Source organism: Panthera tigris, chromosome B4 (assembly GCF_018350195.1).
Source record: "Panthera tigris isolate Pti1 chromosome B4, P.tigris_Pti1_mat1.1, whole genome shotgun sequence".
NCBI classification, from domain to species: Eukaryota; Metazoa; Chordata; class Mammalia; order Carnivora; family Felidae; genus Panthera; species Panthera tigris.
Window position 1 is genome coordinate 121,266,864 of NC_056666.1, and position 16,586 is coordinate 121,283,449.

Sequence of the window (16,586 nt, forward strand, 5' to 3'; positions counted from 1 at the left end):
ATGTCATGGATATCAAAAACAAAACTGGTCTTTAATATTATGACCTCTTTTGCTTGATAGAATTTTATAAATATGATATTTTTTTTAATTAACAGAAAAATGATGAAGAGCTAGCTCCTTCAACCACTGCAATAGGACTTTCCACAAAAATGAAATCAACTTCTGCTGGTACAGACAACTGTAGATATTTTTTGGTATCATACCATGTAATGATTTCTCAGAAAAAAACATGAATTCTGAAGTCATATGATAGTAGAAGCTCTACCGTGAATGGCCAAGAGATTTAGGCTCTTTTCTATGACCAAGCCATTGACAAATGAAATTCAGAATAAAAATAAACTGCACTAGCATACAGGAATCAAGCTAAAGCCATATGATTTAAAAAAGAGTCCACTTTCATTCCTTTGATACATCCAAGATTTGCTATAACTTTATGTAAAGCAAAACAATTTACATAAATCTATATCCAACTACGTTAATTTGAAGTGTGAGATCAATTTTAACTAGAAAGATTTGACCTCTGTTTACTCTTTTATCAGGGCATTAGTTAGACATAGGAAAGAAGAGTAGAAAACTTGGTCACTCTGGTTTAGCAGTTTTCTCAGAAAAAGTAACAACAAAACCTCTAGGGTTAAGAATTTCAAATGAGGCTGCTAGACAGAGAAGACAGACCAAATTAGCTTACCACTTGAACCATTTTGAGATATCTGGCATATCTTGGGTCCTTGGCTACAGTTAAGATATTTTCTGGTGTTACTTCACTTTCCTGTGGTCCAGAGTCTTGTAAACTGTTCTGCTGTAGAGAGTATTGCGTGTAAATCTTTAGACAATTCACAAAAGGGGTCCATTATGTTACTTAAAAAGGGATGTTTCTTCTTATAAATCTAAAGCAATCAATATAAAAAAATCATATTTCTAAATTTAAATACCAATAATTTAATTATGGGATATATGTTTCCAAGTATTTACAAATAATTAAATATGATTTCAGAGGAAGTTCCACTTAATATCAACACTATATTGTTCCTTAAAAAATGCAAATATATTCATAGCATTAAAAAATATTAGAATTCTGCTTTAGCTGTCCCCAGAGTATAGATATAGAACATGAATTATAGATGGACATATTATTTTAACGAAACTTCTAAAAAAGCTAATAAAACTATTTGATTTGCCAGTTATTCAACACTAGCAGACAGTGAATTGATTTTGTAGGTATCCACCATCTATAGAATTGAATTCCTCATTTATTCAGTAATCTTATTATAAGTGGATATAGTCTATTCTTTTAACATCTTAGAAAGCAATACCTAGAGAATTTGTGGAAGAGTAGCCCATTTCTATGGTAAAATTATCTAGTTCTATATATTTCAGGTACTGATGGAACTATTAATGTTAATACTACTTACAATAAAGAATATAGGGGAACAGTCTTTTTATATAAAAATGCTTTTATCATATAGGCAGTTCTCACTTTGCGTGGTACTGTGTTAAGTGAAAATTGTCCATTTTAGAATCCTGTCTTCACTGAAGTGCAAAGATAGGTCTGTCTGTACACAGTTCTAGATTTTTCTATCAACTTGAACATTTGTTATGTTTATTTTTGTGAATTCTCACTCATTATCTATATATTAGCTTTACAAGGTAGTTCCTGAACAGAATGAAATCAATTGTATGCCTACATATCTATGCTGAAATGTAGATAAATCAAGAAATATCTTTAAATGTTCATAGTTTTTAGAATATGAATGTGAATTATATATTAAGTTTTCCTCAGATCATTCAAATATAAATTAAACCTGTTGAAAATTCTAAAGCAAACAAAAACATCCCAAATCCCTTAGGTTTCTCCTGTTATATGGCACTGAGTAGATATATGTATTATTCATCTTTAAAATTCATAAATACAAAAAGTCCAAAACCCTTAATTAAATAAAAAATTCAAACATGACCCAAGTATGTTTTTGAAAAACATTATGGACAACAAACTCATACAACAGCACAATGGAACAAATGATAATTACACATGGGACCAATGAATTTCAAAACTCAGCTGTTAACTATGCGTAATAACCAAGATCTCAACAAGGTTTAATTATGTCAGCTCTTACACCTTTACTATTTAAATATCCATTAAATCCTCTATCATATCTCTCAACTGCCCTTCATTTTATTCTCAATCTGCACAATTGGATGTTCTATTGTGAGTAATGATAAGATCTGAACCATGAAATTAAAGTTGCAGAAAAATCAGTATGCAAACCTTAGGTCTTTGACTCATATAGATTAGAGACTGAAATGAATGAATGGTTAAGAAATTGCATTTTTATCCTTTATCAGATAAATTGACTGTAAAGGCAGTGGAAATTGTGTTAAGCAGTACTTAAGTCCATTTCAAAACATTTCACATAAAACATAGCAATAACAATGAAGAAATAAGAAGTTGATTTAAATATTATGAACATGCTGAATAGGTATTTTATTAAACTAATCAACATGCAACTTTGCTACAGTTTTTAAAACTCAGAAAGCCCAAAGAACTTCATAAATTCTCCAAATGAATTAATATATGGTTTTTAAATAAAATTGTCAAAATGTATCAAATCATTCTGAATTTTAGAAAATTTAGCTGTGATTACTTGTAATCAATTTTTTGAGACCTTAAATAGGCAGGATCAACACAACTGCAAAAGTTTTAAAGTACATATTGTAGATAGCATTCATAACACCTGGAAAAATATTCAAAATTAGACAGACACCACTTAAAAATTTTACAGAAACATATGACAGCTAGTATCCAACAAAGAATAACTACTAGGTAAAGTGAAAACATTTTCTTAATAATTTTTATACATGCCTTATTTTAGAAAAAGCATGGTCCATATTTAATTGAAAGGGCCTTGTAAAGTTAAACTCCTCTAACATATCTGGATTCCTTCTTGTATATTATACATATTCCAATGGTCATCATAGTGAAATTTACTATATAAACTAAATGGATGTTAAATTTTCTAATATCTAATTGTTAAGTAAATGGTCATCTAATTCATTCTCCAAATATGGGCTATAACTAAATTTATGCCTTCTCCCACAGCCTCGTACCATATGTGTTCAGTATATTTAATGAATTCAACACAGGTGCTGGAGACAGTGTAGTCTAGCAGATAAGAGCTAGGACTCTTGGCACCAGATTGCCCGCACTGAAATTCCAGCTTTTACACTTATTTTCTGACCCTTGGCAAGTTACTTAACCTCTGTGTACCTCATTTCACTCATCTGTAAAGTAGAAGTGTAAAGTGAAGTTATTTACTTCATAGGGCTATTGTGAGAATTAAATGAGTTAATTTCTGAAAAGTGCTCAGAAGCACACCTGGTAGGTACACAGTACGTACCCTCCACGTGTTAGTCATTATCATCACAGCCAAAGTAATCATAACCTAAAAAATATCCTGTGAAAAGTATCTCCACATACAAATGCAGAATCCCACATAGATAAGAAGTCTATTTGTTCAGTATCACTAGACAGATCACCATTTTAGTGATTATTTTATTTTGAATTTTAATACCCCACTGAGATACACTAGAGATCGTCTGTTCTGCAGCAATGAGAATTTTTATTCCTTGAAATAAAAAGTAATATAAAATTGAAACGTATACAGAGCATAAAAGAACATTAAGACATAAGAATCAAATGCAAAGTGTGGACCTTACTAGGATGCTGATTTGAACAAATCAACTCCAAACCCACACTTTTTAGATACGTGGTATCTATAGATCAGTATCTCTCAAATTTTGAGAGCGACTACAAATCCTCTGGGGATCTTATTATGCTACAGATTCTGATTCAACGGGTCTGGGATGGAGCCTGAGAGTCCGTGTTGCTGACAAGTCCCCCAGGTGATGCCCATGCTGCTGGTGCCGGGAGCATACCTGGAGTAACAAGGGGTTAGATGGTACTTGGGAATTACTGTTAATTATACTGTGTATGATAAAGACATTGTGGTTATACAAGAAAATGCCAGAACTTTCCAGAGATGCTCAAGGAGTTACACAGTGGTGAAATGGTATGATGCCCAGGATTCACTTTAGCAAGTGACAAAAAAGATAGATGAAGCAAATGTAACAAAATCTTTACTGGAGAATCAGGGTGGGTAATGGACATTTAAGTATTCACTGTACTATTGTATTATTGTGTGTGTTTGAAAGGTTTTATAATAAAACATCTTAAAAGTACAATTATTATAATAATGTAGGAAAAATGTCCACAATGAACTTGAAGAATATTATTATGCTCGAGATTTTTTCTAGTCCTATAAATAGTTTCTCTTTCATAGGCAAGGAAAATATTAACTTCAGGGAGCCCTTCAAAATAACAATAAAACAGCTCACTTCTTTTCAAACCTCATTTTCAATCTTAAGGGGTTTAAAATCTTACTATTCAAAGTTTTACATCTTCATTTAACTTCTTCCTTCAAACCTGCTGCTAGGTTTATCTGGTTTAACCAAGACAAACTGCTCGTGTTTCCTGGAACTCAAATACTTACCTGTGATTTCTCTGCAGTGGTTTCAGAATGTGATTCATTTGTGATACCAGTGGCGCTTACAGTAGAAACTTCAAATGTAACATCATCTAGGCCTGGGATAGATGACAACTGAGAAAAGAAAATTAATGTTGGTATATGAGGATAAGATTAGCCGCTTAAACACCGTAAATTTCTAGGTGTATGTGTTTTTGGTTTTTTTGTTTTTTTTTTTTTATTTTTTTATTTTTTTTTTTCAATGTTTTTTATTTATTTTTGGGACAGAGAGAGACAGAGCATGAAAGGGGGAGGGGCAGAGAGAGAGGGAGACACAGAATCGGAAACAGGCTCCAGGCTCTGAGCCATCAGCCCAGAGCCCGACGCGGGGCTCGAACTCACGGACCGCGAGATCGTGACCTGGCTGAAGTCGGAGGCTTAACCGACTGCGCCACCCAGGCGCCCCTGTTTTTTTTTTTTTTAACGTTTATTTATTTTTTTTGAGACAGAGAGAGACAGAGCATGAACAGGGGAGGGGCAGAGAGAGAGGGAGACACAGAATCTGAAACAGGCTCCAGGCTCTGAGCTGTCAGCACAGAGCCTGACGCGGGGCTCAAACTCACGGACCGTGAGATCATGACCTGAGCTGAAGTCGGACGCTTAACCAACCAAGCCACCCAGGCGCCCCTAGGTGTATGTGTTTTAAATAGCAATCTTAAGTTTTTAAAACTATAGAAATAAGGTTTGTAAAATCTCATCTTTGGTGTCTGAAATTCTCCATGCCATTAACTATTTAAAAGTGAAAGTCATGCACAAGTAAAATATTTATGAATAATTTATCATTAATCTAACTTAGCTTATAGCCCTTCTTTTCCTGGGAATTATTTTTAAAAAATGTAAGGGATCCTAGTGCAAGGAATAAAAAGCAAGGGCTTTGGCGTCAGATTGTGTAGGTTTAAGTCATGCTATGTGACCTTCTGTAAATCTCCCTAGACCTCAATTTTCTCCCCTGTAAAGTAGGGATAAGAAAACTTACCTCACAAAGTTATTGTAAAAAGATTTTTATTAAACATGCTTTGTAACAACAAAACAACACACACACACACACACACACACACACACACACAAACAATCACACAAAAAAAGTCCTTTGCAGCACATTTTAAATTTGAACGATCTGGGAAATGACAAAACTCTTGTCATCACATTTTAATGACTGACAGCCCTTTTTTTTCTTCTTTAAGCATTTATCACCAAATGTTACTAAAATGTGTTATTTTTCATATACAAAAGGTAGGTATGTTGTCAGTGGTTATATATTTCAGGCTGGATCTGCAAGATCCACGCCAACCCACTTTTCTGATTTCTTTCTGATATCAGTGATAGATATTTGTCAGATGTTTGGCTGACTTTAGGGATTAATTTTATGGTTATGGAAATAATTAAGGTTATGGAAATGATTAAAGTTAACTTATCTACACAGTAACTTAACTTGTGACCATGGATTCTAACTCAAGAATTGCCCAAACATTAAAATTAGACACATACTCATAATGAAGAATAATGAAAAAAACCAATGGTAATAAGGTCTGAAACAGCAATATTCACTGAGAACTGCTGACTGATGACAATACTTAGCATAGTGGTTATGGCCCAAATAGTTATAAGTAGGTATGGCTGCTAGGAGAGTACCTTGAACATGGTCAAGGCCAGGTATCCTAAATTTTCCAAGCTACAGAAACGTGCTGAGAGAAATATAGTGGCTGAAGTCCACAAGGTGTAGAAAGTACGACCTAGACATTTTAATCCTTATGCTAAAGATGTCAGCCATTTTACTTCCTCATAAATATTCAATAAGCATTTTTTCAGATCAATTTTTTTTGAAAAAGGACAAAGTCACAAAAATATACTCATGTCTCCAGTATTTTATAATCAGGGAAAACACAAAACCTGCACATTTTCAAATCAAAACACTCTATTTTTGTTAGTTCTATTGTGTAATTTCTGACCTCAAAACTGGTATTCTTCATTAGCATTCAATATATTTGAATACAGAAAATAGTGATATTTTCTCCAAATTTTGCTCTGGAGACATGTGAACTTTTATTAATTTGTACTGTGTTATCAAATGATTACTATTGAGATAATTATGAATTTTCCATCAAATGAACTATATAGAACCAGCCCAATTTGTTAACATGTTATTCACATGCTGTTGACTAGAATAATGAAAGAAATTTCAATTCATGTGTATATTTAAACAGACTCAGGTAATGGTTCATAATAAGTATCATTTCCTTTGCAATTATAATGAATTAAAAACAAACACAAAACACTGTACCACCTCATGGATGCAGGAGCTAAATTGAATTCATTCCCAATTTAATTAAAGTTAAGTATGACTGAGAAAGTTGGTATATGCAGAAAATTTATACTATAAATTATTCAGAAATACAAACCTTTGCATCTAAAATATTTAGAGTTGTTTCAATTTGCTGGATACGAAGAGAAAGGTCTGCCAGTTTCTGGAAAAGAAAGATCAGAATAAAAGAACAAAGTCTGACTGAAATGAGCTGTTAACAAGGGTTAACAAAGGGCAGATTTGAAAAAAACAAACCCGCGATGGTTTAAATATTAGTCATTTTCTAATATACTACACTTTTACTTACATGAGTAGGAATGGGAGCTCAAGTAAGTATTTTTGTAACCTCCATTAGCATGCTTCATGGCTACTTTATAAAATTATATTCACAGATAAGCAAAAGTTATATTTTCAGCCTTATCAAACTCATCAGAGCCATATTCAATCATTGGAATCAGAAGGTAAACTTCTTCCAGGACAGAGTTTTTTGTTTACTGCTATATCCCTCATGCCCAGAGCAGTACTTGATACTTAACAGGAGTCTAATAATTATTTGTTGATGAATGAAGGAATTCTTCATAGAAAAGAAGAATAAAAATTAGCCCAAGACAGCTTGGAACAAGATCTGCCTTTATAAGTTACTTAAACACTTAAGTATATACAATTAGTCCCAAATTTAAATTTTTTAAGTTTGAAAATTAAAAGAAGATGAAATTAAAAGATGAGCAGTTCATGTTGGAAAGAAGTAAAACAAAGAGAAAAAATTAGAGTACTAAAAAGCAAAAGGAATCAACCTACCATCAAAATCCAAGATAAAAACAGAACCAAACGCTTACCATGCTCTAGTTATTCTGTAGAATTAAATTACCCGTGTGTGTATATACACTATACATAGCCACACAAGTAAAAGTAACACCATAAAATATGATCCATAAGAGCATTTATTTAAAACTCCCGAATCCTAAACATTATTATATTCAGTGACCTAGTCCAAGGCCGTTGGCCCATTGACAGTTGGCAGATGTGCAGCATCCTGACTTCTTTCTGGGTTATTATCAAGATCCTGACTAACTCCCAAGCAGAATTTTAACACTACAAGCAATGGTCATTTTGCCCACATTTAGAGGGGAAAAAAAACTGCAATGCAGTCACAACGTAGTTAGAGCTTCACAAGACATTTTTAAGATGAGCATCCTGGTATCTACAAAGCTACAATTTTTTATTCTATAATAATTTTTTATTTTATAATGTTTAGTTCCAACATTAGAATCTAGTTTTAATGGCACTCAAAGCTTTCATTTCTTTTAACTTTGATTTCTAGCATTTGTTCATAGAAGTCTTTAATGTAAATACAAATACTGGTTTACAAAACATATGAATGAATTCTCCAAATTATAAGTGTTTTCCTGGAAATCATGAAAATTACATTTTATGCAGATTTCATCAGTATTTTATAGAGAAGCTTAGTAACTGCAGAAATCCTACAACAAATTAATTTGTAAAGTGAGATAATTTCTAGCTTATTTATAAATACATGCATTGGTTTGATTAAAGTGAATACAGAAAAAGATGAATTAAAAATTGTTTAGATATATAAATGCACTTAAAAAAATTTTTTTAATGTTTATTTATTTTTGAGAGAGACAGACACAGACTGTGAGCGGGGGAGGGGTAGAGAGAGAGAGAGACACAGAATCTGAAGCAGGCTCCAGGCTCTGAGTGTCCGCACAGAGCCCGATGTGGGGTTCGAACTCACGAACCGCAAGATCATGACCTGAGCTGAAGTTGGATGCTTAACCAACTGAACCACCCAGACGCCCCCACATAAATGTACTTTTAAGCAATAATCACCAGCATTGTAAAGGCCCCAGCATCCACCTTATATGCTACACCGTATATGCAATGTATCATTTGAAATCTCACACCAGGGGCGCCTGGGTAGCTCAGTCGGTTGAGCTTCAGACTTCCGCTCAGGTCATGATCTCAAGGTCAGTGAGTTCGAGCCCCAAGTCGGGCTCTGGGCTGACAGCTCAGAGCCTGGAGCCTGCTTCGGATTCTGTGTCTCCCTCTCCCTGACCCTCCCCCGTTCATGCTCTGTCTCTCTCTGTCTCAAAAATAAAAAAACATTAAAAAAAAAATTTGAAATCTCACACCAAATGCATAAAGTAGGAACGATTATCATGCCAATTTTAAAGAACAGAAAACTGAGTTTTCATACAAGTAAAAGCATCTGAACTTAAACACTCCAAATCGAGATACAAAGATAGTAACTATCTTTCAAAGAAAGAATTTTTACATTGTTTGAAAGAATCATACATTGTTAGAACATGATGCCATAGACTCTAGGTGATGATAATATGTCAGTGTACATTGTAACAAATGTACAACACTGAAGGGAATGTTGATAACGGGGGAAGTTGTGGTTGGTGAACTCTGGGAGGCAAGGAGCACATGGGAACTCAATGCTTTCTGCTTAGTTTTGCCGTAAACCTAAAACTTTTCTTAAAAAAAAAAAAAAAAATATATATATATATAAAATTAAAAATATGCACACCAAGATGGAAAATTCCCAGGCACTGCATAGACAGAAATTTTGTTATTCAAATCTAGTAAGTAATCAATCCATTTCTCACAAAAACTAAGATGCTACTGTGCTTTAAAAAAAAAAAAAAGGTATCAAATTATTCTGATCTAATTTCTAAAATAGATGTTATTTATCTGGAATTATTTTTTTAATTTTTTTAATGTTTATTTTTGAGAGAGAGAGAGAGAGAGAAAACATGCTAGCGAGCGTGAGCGGGGGAGGGTCAGAGAGAGCCAGAGACACAGAATCTGCAGCAGGCTCCAGGCTCCAAGCTGTCAGCACAGAGCCCTAAGCACGGAGCCCGATGGGGAGCTAGAACCCATGAACCTTGAGACCATGGCCTGAACCTGAGCTACCCAGGCACTCCTATCTTTATAAGGATTTAAAGCAAACCTGAAATGTCTTGATTTGGGACAACAGGGTAATTTGCAAGGTACCTGAAGTTTGTCAGATAAACTGAAAATTTCTTGATTTATCACCCACCTACTTCTAAAGAAGTGCATTTCATTAAAGTGAAAAAAAAAAAAAGATGAAATAAATATGGAGTTAATAGTTGAACATTGAAACAAAAATAAAATACTGTGGTTTTTCAGGTGTGTAAAATATCCAGTTTGCATATCCAGGTCTCAAAAAGAGAAACAACGTTTTAAAATAATGGATCCCTTGGTATATCACACTGGGTCGATTATCTCCTATAAGCCAGAAAGGGAAGCAATCAGTGGTTTTATTAAGCTTCATCTGACACTTAAACCCAGCAGTTGTAAAAGTTGTAGCAGTAAATATAGTTTTTAAGCAAGATTATTTGGTTGAAGGTTAAGTCTGATGGTGGGATTAAAAACTGGATGCAGAAGGTAAGCACTCTAAAATTTGTTACGTTATATGAGAATCCCCAGCATTTTTCCCTATTCTTAAAGAATTTAGAAAAAAACCAGTTTGGAATATTTAAAAAATGATTAAAAACTCAGTATTCTACACATGTTACAAGTCTGAGTCAAAATAACACATATGATTGCCCTGTTTACAGAATACCTTTGACTTTAAAATTCATTATAAGGTTAAATTTCTGCTCAGTTTTATCTATGATATGCATAGAACTTACATTGCACTTCCTACCCCATCCCATTTTAAATTTGCACACCCAATGGGCCACCATAAGATTTTTCTGAGTAGTGTCCAGAATAGAAATGCTTACTGGGGATTTGTGAAGAAAGAACTTTGTAACTTGGGTCTCATTCAACTACTTTCCTTTCTCTGGCTTCCAACCTTTCTTCCTTACCCTGGTTTCAGTCATTAGAAGAGTTATAAAGTACTCTGGTATCCAGAAAGTTTTTTAAAAGTTAAGTTTTTCACTTTTCTCTTTCTTTTTTAAAAAGTTTATTTATTTGAGAGAGAGAAAGCATGCAAAGGGAGCAGGGGAGGGGCAGAGACAGAGGGAGAGAGAGAATCCCACGCAGGCTCCGCCCTCTCTGCTGAAAGCCTGGAGCAGGGCTCTACGGATCTCAAGAACCATAAGATCATGACCTGAGCTGAAATCAAGAGTCGGACACTCAACTAACTGAGGCACCCAGGCTGCCCTTCACTCCTCTCTTAATTAGAGAACTGCAAAACCAGTATTAGTGATGAAGAAAGAGCCCTTATCATTTGTTTCAAATTTAATTCCAGTTTGAGTTTAGCTGTGATTGAAGTTGCTACAGTTTGTATTTGGTTCAAACCAGATTATATGAAAAACAAAAAACAACAACGATAAAACTCCCAGGTTTTCTTTTTTCCCCGTTCATTTCCAATTCAAAAAATAGCACCTAAGTTTCCTATTTTGCTCAGGAAAACAGTCATTTTGGCTCTTGCTTAAGGCTTTAACTAAACAAGGAATACAGGTCTAACAGGTGCTATTGACAAATGACAACCCATTTTGAAAAATCACAGTGATCTTAACTCAAGGGAAAAAAATGGCATTTGATGTTTGAATACATATGTTATGTCCTTGGAATATATCATATCATATCATATCATATCATATCGAAAAAGACATAACATCAAAGGATATGGCATAACAAAAAAGAGAATACAAACCTAAAAAATAAATTTTGAATAGCTCATTGCAGTCTCTCACTTGAAAATGATGTAAACATGCCTCTTACCCAGATCGGAAAGTGCAACGTAACAGAAGAGTGAAACGCTTTTGATTTTTACAGTTATTAGATCAGAGCTGGAACTCCAAGTCTGTTACTTTCTAGCTGTGTGAGTGTGGGTAAGTTAGAGTAACAATCGCAGCTATAAATACTGTGTAAACAAATACATGCCTAAAGAATGAATAAATGACTAAGCAAATGATTTAAATCTTTCTACATCTCAATTTCTGTATTTCTAAAAAAGAGATAATTGGACCTCTCTCACAGGGCTGGGCCGTGATGATGAAATGCATGTAGAGCTCATACTACAATACCTACAGGGTAAGCACACAATAAATATTAGTTATTGTCATCACACCAAGCCAACAGTCTATAACTGACATAAATATCCAAACTGCTAAAATATGAATTGTAAATAATGAGTTATAGTCACTAGAGTCAACCCTAGACCACCACCCATTAAGGAGAAAAAGGCGATAAACTACCTGTAAACTTCATGAGTTTTTGGTCAACAAGCTTTTCTCTAGGGTTCAGGGAAGAGCTAGGGAATAGTGAAATACTCAAAACAGTTGAGGGAAAGTTGAGAGAGGAACAGAGGGGGTTAAAGAGTGAATCAGGAGGCTCTGGTAATGCATAAACAAGCAATAAACAAGACAGGATTATTGTTATATTGGATTTAGTCTTCAGTAAATAGCACTCACTTCCTAGGCAGTGAAAACTGTGAAGCACTACAAAGGTGAGGGGCTATCCCTGCCTCAGGGCAGCTTAATCAAGTTGCCCTCATAGCTGTGTTTGCTGGTTGTTTTATTTTTTTAACCTGGTGAGGAGGAGCATGTGGATGGAGTATTTGCTCCTCTCTGCTACCGATCCTTGAATTGTCTCTCTCCACCCTACCCTGGTATAAAAAGTGAAGGACTAAATCCTTGGCTTACTGCTCTTTAGTCAGTCAATTCTATATCCCATTTAGAGAAGCAGCAGTAGGAGATAAAACTCCTGGAAGCAAGCGCCTAGCCTCTGGTGCTTAAAGTATTACGAACTGCGTCTCTTACTCTATCGATTATCATCATAGTTCACTTTCTTTTGTTTTAGTGAGAAGGCAGAAGAGATTTTGACTAGAGATTGTTAACTAGACAAAAATAAGATGTTACACAAATGAAAATAGTTTTCCTGTCTCCATGCAATTTCTGTTAATAACAACACATGTAACAAAAACTACTTGCTAAAGCTATACCTTATAAATAAGACCGAATGAACTAGATACTATTTTTAGTGACTCACTTGTGTATGATCTCATTTCACTCCTCTTTCTCCTTTTTAAATCCAACTTCAACCCAGGGTTCCCATTTTTTTCCCCATTCTCTTTTTTTGGCTTTTTAAGAAAAAACAGGGCTCCTTGAATCTGGTATCTAATCCTTAAACTAGGTACTCAGTCCTCACTTCACAAGTCATTTGCTGGAAGTATTTTTATTATTTTCATAATGACATTTGATACTGAAGTTATGTTTCGAGGCTACTTCCCCAACCATCTTCTGGATCAAGAAATGTAAAATAATTTTAATATAGACTGAAAACTATGTGTACGTAAAAATATACATCTCTGGTGAAAACATGTAAAATTTCAAAATTAAAAAAAATGTTTTCAATTGTGAAACCCTGTTATTCCTTTTGTTCTCTTTAGGCACATAAGCCTTACTGAACTATCGCACAAAGGCCTCTAGTAAATTAATTCAGCAGAGGTGGGGTGCAAGACTGATGATATAGAATCAAAGAGGATTTAAGGTATGTTATCCCAATAACTGGATGACAAGAGGTCATGGTACATGAGTACCTAGTTCCTGTTTTACTCATTTGCCACCTCCAAAAGTACAAGATGATTTCTAGGCTCCTCATTAAACCAGTATCACCAGACCTACCTCCTCACAAACTGTAGAAAAGCGGTTGAGGAACTGTACAGTGTGCACCACAAATTGGTTTAGAAATGCCACCGTTCTTTTCTGTTGAATAGCTGGCACCTGTGTCATGTAAAAACAAACATGATTTGTACAGGAGGAAGTACACCGTGCAAACCCTTTGACGTCAATTATATATAATAATAACGGGGCATTTTTGCTGTATTATATGAGTTACTCTAAGTACTACGAATCGTCACTAGCTCGTTTTCCTAAACTGTGGGGTGGGTCGTCTGATGACAGAAGCCGCAAAGTTTGAGTATGCGCTTTGGATTCACAAACGTGAACTTTAACAGATAAAAGGCAACACACATAAACACACACAACTTGCCGGCCATATAAAAGAGGTAGGGATAGAGGTCGCAACCTGCTCCTGTCGCCGTCGTGTAACCGGAGCGTAGAGCGACTCCTAATACGGGAAGCAAAGACCAGAAAAAGTACACCACCCCTTTAAACGGATCAGGAGGGACCCCTTTTTAAGGTGAACTGTGGGACTCTTCCCTCCCGAGGGCAGGACCAGAGAGGCCCGGGGCCAGGGACAGGGTTGGATATGGAGAGGTGGTGTGTCCCTGGGAACCGAAGTTTCCTTCCCCATCCTCCTCCCAGGTCGCCTAAGTTCAACTCGGTCGTTTACAAACCTTCGTCAGGTCTATGCCTGACCCCATGAGAGGAAGCCCGTCCTCATCCATCTCCTCAGCGGGCGGGGGACCCAGGGCTCACCCACAAACCCCTCCCAGACCGGGCCCGCCCAACCCGGTAATAATGTCCAAACACCTCCCCCTAGTCCCCGCCTCCAGGGCCCTTCCCACCGGAAGGAAACGCCTCCGCTTGCCAATCACGCCGCTGCTCCCGTAGAACCCGGCTCTTTGCGCGGCATTCTGGGATTGGTAGTTCAAATCGGGATTGTGACTACGTCAGACGCAAAGGCGCGGGCGGGGTGGGGCAAGACGTTTAGCAGTAAAGTTTTTAAAAGGGGGTAAAAAGAAAAAAAAAAGTAAAACACTGAGTCTGGGTAAGATTATTCCTGCTTAGTCCTGTCATATGAATTGCAAAGTCATTCGTTAATAAAACCTATACATTTTTAAAATCCTGCTAAATCCTGGGTACTCTCCTTTAGGTCCTGTGGGGAATACAAAGATTGAGTCAGGTTTAGCCTGCTGCGCTGGAGAGGTTAATGCCCTGAAGCAGGACACAAAACTTGTTTCCTAAGGACTTTAAACATGAAATAAAATGTCAAATGCTACAAGTGAGGCAAAAACCGATGAAAGTGTTTTTTTGTTTGTTTGTTTTTTCACTTAGATCATCAAAAAGGTACAGCAGACAGACACCTGGACAGAATTTTGCATCAAGGGGTTTGAAGATCTTGGCTCAGATTTTGACTGTTCAGCTTAGCACCTATAGGACCTAGGAACAGCCACCAAACCAAAATGTGATCCCCTTCGTTGTAACTTTCCATCTATACAGCCACATCTCAAGTCCCAACATTCTCTGATGCCTGGGTTTCTGTAATAGCCTCTTCCTGCCTCCATCTGTGTTGCTCTAACTGAAACACGTCGTAGCCATATCTTTAAACAGTGACTGTTTAAAAGACAAACCTGATTATATTACACAGGATATAATTTTGCTTCTCATTTCTCTCAGTTTAATGTGCTTACAAGGCCCTCTGTATGGCTCTTGCTCACCTCTCTAACCTCAGTTCTCACTATTCCCTCCATTTAACTCCCCCAAATTTCTTTAAGTTCTTGAAACCAGGAATTGCTCTGGGAATTAAATATGCTGTTTCCTTTGCCTAGAACAATCTCCCTTGTTCCCTGACCACCCCTGCCTAACTCCTACTTATTCTCATCTCCTTTATCCTTGTTTTCAACGGTTTGAATACTGTGAACTTGGACGTAATTTTCTTTGTATTTATCCCTCTTCAAATTTGCTGAGCTCACATCTGTGGTTTGATGTTTTAAATTTTGGAAGATTTTTTGGCCATTATGTTTTCAAAACAAAGTTTTGTTCTGTCACATTTCCTCTTCTTTTCTGGAACTCCAAAATACATGTATGTTAGATCACTTGACACTGTCCAAAGTTCATTGATGCTCTGCTCATTTTTTTCTCCCTGTGCTTCAGAGTAGATAATTCTTATCGACTTATCTTCAAACTTACTGATACCTTGTTTTCTAGTGTTCAGTTTATTATAAAACTACTTATCCAATGAATTTTTATTTTAGATTTTTCAGTTCTAAAATGTCCATTTTTAGGAGTTTCTATTTTTCTCCTGAAATTCCCTGCACCCATCTTACCCTGTATATATGTGTGTGTGCGTGTGTGTGTGTGTATAACCATTTTATTTAATTTATTTTTTAATTTATAACCAAGTTAGTTATCATATAGTACAACAATGATTTCAGGGGTAGATTCCTTAGTGCTCCTTACCCATTTAGCCCCTCCCCCCTCCACAAGCCCTCCATTAACCCTCTGTTTGTTCTCCATGTTTAAGAGTCTCTTATGTTTTGTCCCCCTTTATGTTTTTATATTATTTTTGCTCCCCTTCCCTTATGTTCATCTATTTTGTATCTTAAAGTCCTCAAAAATAGGGAAGCTTCACGAATTTGCGTGTCACCCTTGCGCAGGGGCCGTGCTATCATATCTCTGTATCATTCCAATTTTAGTATATGTGCTGCCGAAATGAGCACCCCTGTATATATTTTTTAAAACTAATTTATAATTGTCACTTTCAAGTTCTTATCTAATGATTCTCATATCTGGTTCAGCTATTATGTCTGCTTCTGTTGGCTTTTTCTTGATTATGTGTTATATTGCCTACATTTGGGGATGCTACATAATTTTAATTTTTATTCCGGAAATGGTGGGGGGAAAAAAAAGGAACAATGGAGATTGAGGAACTCCTTCAAAACCTGAGTTGAACTGGTGCTAGGCTATAGTTTTAATTAGATTGAGTTCACTTGCAATTAGCCCAACTCCTGGTCTCCTGCAAAGGCTTGAGCTCTTTATCTTGTCAATATTTGAGTTAGAGAGGAATGGTCTATGGTTTCA

At 35.8% G+C, this 16,586-nt stretch overlaps 1 protein-coding gene and 1 non-coding gene across 9 annotated transcripts in view; both read right to left on the bottom strand.

Annotated features, from left to right (window-relative positions):
• The window catches only part of WASHC3 (WASH complex subunit 3), a 93,040-nt gene extending 78,703 nt beyond the window's left edge, over positions 1-14,337 (bottom strand). For 5 of the 8 annotated variants that reach the window (XR_006220182.1, XM_042993033.1, XM_042993032.1 and 2 more), the window contains exons 1-5: positions 14,180-14,337; positions 13,506-13,604; positions 6,977-7,042; positions 4,545-4,652; positions 686-796 (exon numbers count right to left, since the gene is read on the bottom strand). Coding sequence is in view for 7 of the 8 variants with exons in the window: in XM_042993033.1 (XP_042848967.1) it covers positions 686-796; positions 4,545-4,652; positions 6,977-7,042; positions 13,506-13,604; positions 14,180-14,230 (435 nt within the window). In the remaining variant the exon portion in view is untranslated. The remainder of the gene's footprint in view (positions 1-685; positions 797-4,544; positions 4,653-6,976; positions 7,043-13,505; positions 13,605-14,179) is intronic. The other 3 variants (XM_007085668.3, XM_007085667.3, XM_042993035.1) reach the window with 3 other exon arrangements.
• A 1,780-nt stretch (positions 14,338-16,117) lies between these two features.
• On the bottom strand, positions 16,118-16,225 carry LOC122240621. Its single transcript, XR_006220400.1, has one exon. It is a non-coding gene; the product is annotated as a U6 spliceosomal RNA (small nuclear RNA).
• Between the last annotated feature and the right edge of the window lie 361 nt (positions 16,226-16,586).